This window comes from Diadema setosum, chromosome 3, assembly GCF_964275005.1.
Source record: "Diadema setosum chromosome 3, eeDiaSeto1, whole genome shotgun sequence".
Classification (NCBI taxonomy): domain Eukaryota; kingdom Metazoa; phylum Echinodermata; class Echinoidea; order Diadematoida; family Diadematidae; genus Diadema; species Diadema setosum.
Window position 1 is genome coordinate 15346624 of NC_092687.1, and position 6000 is coordinate 15352623.

A 6000-nucleotide genomic window follows, 5' to 3' on the forward strand; every position below is an offset into this window, starting at 1 on the left:
GATCGCCGTATTTAAACCGACAATAATTAAATGTATTTAAGCTGCATGGTTTCCTGTCCATCAATCCGTCGATTACCTGTTGCATGTATTTACACGCAAGTTTCGCCGAATAGAGACTGAGAATGGCAATATCATTTTCGACAAAGTGACCGTAAAGGAGTCGGTTTTGACAATCGGACGTCCGGAACATGACAGATGCGTGAAACCTGGCCCCATGCAACAGCGCTCTCTTAAATCCCGAGTCCATTTCCCTTTAACTAAAAGTTGTAAATATAATCACATGAAAAACCTTCACGGCAAATTTGTAAATATCTTTAACTTCGTTTGGTAGCGAGTGCTACTCTTCGTCTTTTCAAACAAGCACAGTTGAACTGATCTTATTATTGTTATCGTTCATCGTTGTTTATCAATGTCATACACATCATTCCCGTTTCGTCTATTTTATTCATGGAAAAGTTTCGAATTCATAGTCTTACTACAAGTTTCAAGATACGGATGATGATTAAATCTTTTCCCTTTTTCATCTTGCCATGGCAGCCAAGTAAACAGAATGGCCGGTCCTTTAAGAAGAGGGCGCAAGATTTCCTGCTCAAGTGGTCTTTCTTCGGCGCCCGTGTGATGCACTCACTCACAATCAACAACGCACAGAGCTTTGGTAAGTGGGAAACATGCCGACCTGACCGATTTCATTCGTATCGTATCCGGGTAATTACCCCCAGAGGGCAGTTACTCCCCAGCTTAATACTGGTTAGTGGTAAGGTTAGAGTAAAGATTAGGGTTAGGTTTAGGGTTAGGAGTTTGAGTTAGGGCTAAGATTACGCTCAGGATTAGGATTAGGGCCAGGAGAAGGGTCCGGGGATGACTGCCCACGGGGTAATTGCCCTAGAGCCATTCGTATAGACCCTGAGGAATATTGATGAAGTCTGATGGTGCTTTTTGCAGCCTTCCATCAAGGCGCTCTCGCTTAAATTATATGTTTAAAAGTGAAGAATCCTGCCCCCAGCACTAAAGGCCCACAGAGCAGCGTGAGATAGTGGAAACAGAGTAGCAAAGAGCGTTTTGAATGAAGGATGTGCATTTTGACACAGTTCTATATACAACAAGCATGCAACATCATGCACGGATAATAATGCACAAGAAACGATGCAAAATGATTCTGAATTTTCCGTTTTCTAATTTATATACCCTTTCTCTTTTGGTAGACTTTACTAAATTACGTGGAACAGTTAACACCCTACACGAGAGCATGAAAAAAAGAAGTGTTCAATGCATCAATCTACACGTTGGTCTCGTTGCAACTATACCTAAATTATGAACAATTTTCAACATGTGTCAATAATCTTTACTTTTGTTTCACTTTATTTTATTTTATTTCATTTCATTTTAATTTACAGCTTCCTTCCATTTGATCCGTATGCTGCTTGATGAGTATATTCTGCTAGCTGTGGAGAGTCAGTTCAACTCGGAAAAGGACAATGAACTCCAGAATAGACTAGAGAAGCACATGAAGGCATCTGGTAAGACTTGCTTAATTTTTGTGTCTGTATAACAGATCGGCAGCTATCGTTAGTTCCCTTGGATTCTGTTCAACCATTAACCATCTTATCAGCATTCCTCATGTTGTATCCTTTTCTATTCTTTTACGACACCTCATTGGATGACTTGAGATGAAATCACCACTAAAATCCATCTTCTTTCGCGTACCGAGTGGAATACAGATTATGATTGTTAGTGTTGTTGGCGTTGTTGTGATAACAATTTTCAACAGTAATTTTAATAATTATATAATAATTATAACTACTGTAATGATAATATTGAAAATTATGATAATGGTAAAAACACTTTACGAAACAGAATATAGGTTCTCAATTATTCCCCTTTCCCGTCACAGGAAACTCCCAAAGGCCACTGTCTAACCCGGCAGGCTCCTGCTTCCTTGCCAGTCGAAACGGCACCGTGCGGCAATCAACGAGCTTGGCGGAACACACCCAGTGTAAGCGTGAGGAACCAGTGGACCACAACCGAAATACCCTTTACCCCAATCACTTATCGTCGATGCAGCCCGGGGATCGAGACTACATAATGGCCTACGGACCTGCCAACCATTCGGCATTGGGCCAGCGTAGCAACGCGATGCTGACTCCGCCCATTTCGCCGATTATCATGCGCAACTCGGTTATAAACCAGACACCGCTTCCAATGACCACGCCCCGCGGTGGTGGTGGTGGAGGGGGAACCGCCCCAAATCAAGGCTTTATGCCTTCAACATCACCACAAGGTGGCTTCTCCTACATCACCAACCACATTCAGGGGCAAGAACCGTATCTGTCGTCAACTCATGGGCAGAATTACATGGCCCCGTACCCAGCATCAAACTATTACGCGCACTCGATGTTTCCTCAGGGCTACAACTCGTCTTCGTACTACTCGCGCGCCGAAGGGGATGCCGGGAGTTTCGGCTACCCAGAACCCTACGCGCATCGTGATCCGCGCTATTTCGGTGGAAGCTGTACCATGAACGGAGAACGACACGACATGCCGATCAATGGCCTTCCCGGGGCCAGCGGGTCCGGATTCATGTACCACACGGCCTACAACACAGGTGAGAGCAGCAAAGGGGTGGCCCGTGAAGGCAGAATCCCTAAAATGGACGTGATTTGGATAGAGAACCGAGAAAAAATAACTAAAACTGCAACATTGGAAGGAGTTCTCAGATTGTCCTTTCTTCTTCTTCTTCTTCTTCTTCTGATTATGGCTGAAGATTCTTGCAGACTGTGCTATTTACATTATAATACAGTTAATTTACAGATATTTACAAGTACATAGAAAATTTGAAGAAAATAACTAGCCACTGTGATCAACCGTTAGTCGGTTTCGGAATGATCCCACAGTGGCGCTGAAACAATTTCTGACGACAGGGCAAGTGGCATTCCATAAAATTGTTAACAAACAGAAACAATAGAAAACAAAACTTTATTTTTTCAAAACAATTTTTTATTTCAACAAATAGCGATGAGGATCTCACTTGAACTGCTAAAGAATTCAATGGTATGTGAAAACGAGTGTTTGTTAAGGGCATTTTTTTTTATAATCTGTTGAAGAAAATCAACCTGAATAGTGAGTTGAACTATAATATAATGATATGGCATAATTGTACGAACGTTTCTACCTTCAGCACCAAAGTCAGCGTCAGCGTCAGAAATGTCTTCATAATTATATACAGCTAGAAAATAAACTTATCTCTGCAAAGTACACTGATAGGCATCCTACTTATAAAAGAAAGAGGCATATCCCTGTTCATTGATACTAGTATACGATATGTCAGGGAGGCACGTGTACTAAATGTAGGCCTGTGTTCTCCTTGGTGTCAAACAGGGTACTGCCATCAGACCGGGCAAGACTCGTCATCCGCCAACAAGCCTGTGGCGGAGCGGGTGTCGGTGATCAGCAGCACCCACGCACAGAGGACGCGCTTGGAAAGCCACCATCACCATCATCATCAGCAGCAGCACGTTGCACATCGAGAGCAGAGCGGCGGTTACGAGCACCACCACGACGCTCGCCCGTACGGCTACCCGAACGGAGCCGTAGGCGAGCGGGAGCAGCCACAGTACGACACGGCAGCGGCCGAGCATATGGGCATTCTCGACGGTGGATGCGGCGGGCACGGAAAACACTCTCTCCAGGGCGCCACCTACGGCCACGTAGACCATGAATATCAAGGTACTATAGTTCTTTAACCCTCTTTGCGTCCCACATTGATTGATATCTGCAATATCTTGTCCACATAGATATGAAATTTAAACACATTTGACTGGTTGGCACAAAAAGTGTAATAGTCACAGTCCTAAATACTGTCACCTCGCATCCGTGTCGGAGAAAATCATTCGGCATAGGTTAATTTCGAGTTAAACAATAAAATTAACTTATGTTTATATTGGTCCCAGGTAGAAACTTTCTTCGACTTAACTAATTTTTGATTGTTCGGCTTGAGTGAGGTTGATGTACTCGAGGTCTGTTATAGTGTGTATTATACACCTGGTATAAAAAAAAATGAAAAGAATACATAAATGGCTTAAACATAAGGCATATTTGTAAGGTATGGGGATATAGAAAGGGGGCTGACACTAGAAAAAAAAACAGGAAAAATAAGGAAACGGTCTTTCTTCAGAACAATCTTGCAATATCAAAAATAAATAATCGAATATAGTTGAATGCACATTGGTGAGGGAGCCGTTTCTCACAATCATAATAAACCAGGTTTTCTCATTTATTATACTCACACTAATCCACCAGTGAGATAAACAATGTACCATTGCATAGAATTATGGTTGTTGTAGTTGTGTGTTTTTTTTTTTTATTGCACCATCTTCCTTCTCCCCAGCTCTCTTTCTCTCTCCATATTTTTTCTTTCTCCTGCTTTTTCTCTTCCATTTCCCCTCTCTTATTTCTAGATATCTTTTATATTTCATTTTCTTTTTCTCTCTTACGAAGAGTTTTATTACAAAATGAGCTAAGCGCCATTTTCAAACATTTCAAAGTAAGTCCATCATCAAAAACAACAAAATTAAACCTTTCCATTAGGAATGCCTCACTTGTGAAACAACAAAGAATATTCTAGAAGTTATGATGAAAGATATCCTCTATTTTCTTTGTTGTTGTTGTTGTTTTTTAGCAGCTTTAATCACAAATATCTCAACTTAACAAGAATGGAGTTAGCGTGTTTGTGACAAACTCTTCCTCTCTTTCTCTTTCCTTTTCTATGATTTGTTTCCTCCTCACCTCTCCAAAGTGTTGATTTTTAATGTGATTAGATGACGTGATTTTTCAAATTTAATTACTTGTCTTCTTCATGTTTTGCAACATTGCAATCATGTTATGAGTGCACTCTTTGCATGTTATTATTGAGAATGCCATTTATTTTTTAAGTGAGTTCACGTTGTCTTCGGAATTTTTGATTTTTTGATGAGTAAGAATGTTATAGGCCTAATAAAAACGAATTGCAGGAATAACACGTTGCAATCAAGGACGTTACAGAATAATTATGGTTCCATGACACTTGCTCCTGCACGTTAAGCCAAACATTAACTCTACCCACAAGCATAACCCTAACCCTAATCCTAATCTTCACATCAAACTAAAGCTAAAGCCCTATCACAACCCTGTTAACTCTAACCGTAAATCCTTTCAGAAAATAAGACCAGAGCAATTGTCGCAGGCGGGGCAAATGTCGTGTCACCAGACATGCAAAAGTTTGCACAGACACCCAGGCAGGTATAACTATGACGATAAATGCTTCTATCTATGCATCTTCGGCACAAACGAACTTCCGCAAAATCTCTTCTTCTCTTTTTCATGGGAAATTATTAATAATACGCCAACATTATTTTGACTGGGCTTTGCAGATCCTTCCCACGAACATTACCCATCCTGTAATGGTATAACCCAGCGACAGAACGGTCCTATCGTAGACCACGGGCAGACCTTCAGCCACCACGGACTCTACCATCAGCAGAACGCAAGTACTATGGGGGTGGCGCAGGGAATGCCTCCTGCAGACAACCTGGACGAGAGGACCGCAATCCCTCCCGTAACAATAGCGACTTCCCTATCTACTAATGGTCATGACCCACCCCTTCCACCAATCAACACAGTTTTCAGTATGTAACGGCTCAAAATGCTGAACATATATGGCTCTTCTACCAATGTTGTGTGCTAAGCATAATGCCTTGAATTCATACACTACCGTCTTATCTAACGAAGACATGAACTTAACCGAACGGTATACGTGACGGAACAAAACGCAATTAACAATAAAAATGTTTGTCTATGTGTAAATAATGAAATCTTATATGCCACTCTTATCACCAGCAATATGTCTCAATGCCTAATACCTTTAAGAAGGTTAAAATATTGATTACTATTGAGTTTGCGAATTTAAAATCATGTGCTATAGGTGCACTTTGGAGATATTCAAAATCATAGACATTAGCATCTTTT

General features: G+C 41.3%; 1 protein-coding gene across 1 annotated transcript in view; it reads left to right on the forward strand.

The window, feature by feature from the left end:
- Positions 1 to 5668, forward strand: part of LOC140246642 (DNA-binding protein RFX6-like) — a 39195-nt gene extending 33527 nt beyond the window's left edge. Inside the window, exons 13-17 of the mRNA XM_072325984.1 lie at positions 538 to 655; positions 1395 to 1517; positions 1892 to 2602; positions 3376 to 3723; positions 5406 to 5668. Of these exons, the coding sequence (XP_072182085.1) occupies positions 538 to 655; positions 1395 to 1517; positions 1892 to 2602; positions 3376 to 3723; positions 5406 to 5668 (1563 nt within the window). The remainder of the gene's footprint in view (positions 1 to 537; positions 656 to 1394; positions 1518 to 1891; positions 2603 to 3375; positions 3724 to 5405) is intronic.
- Positions 5669 to 6000: the final 332 nt, after the last annotated feature.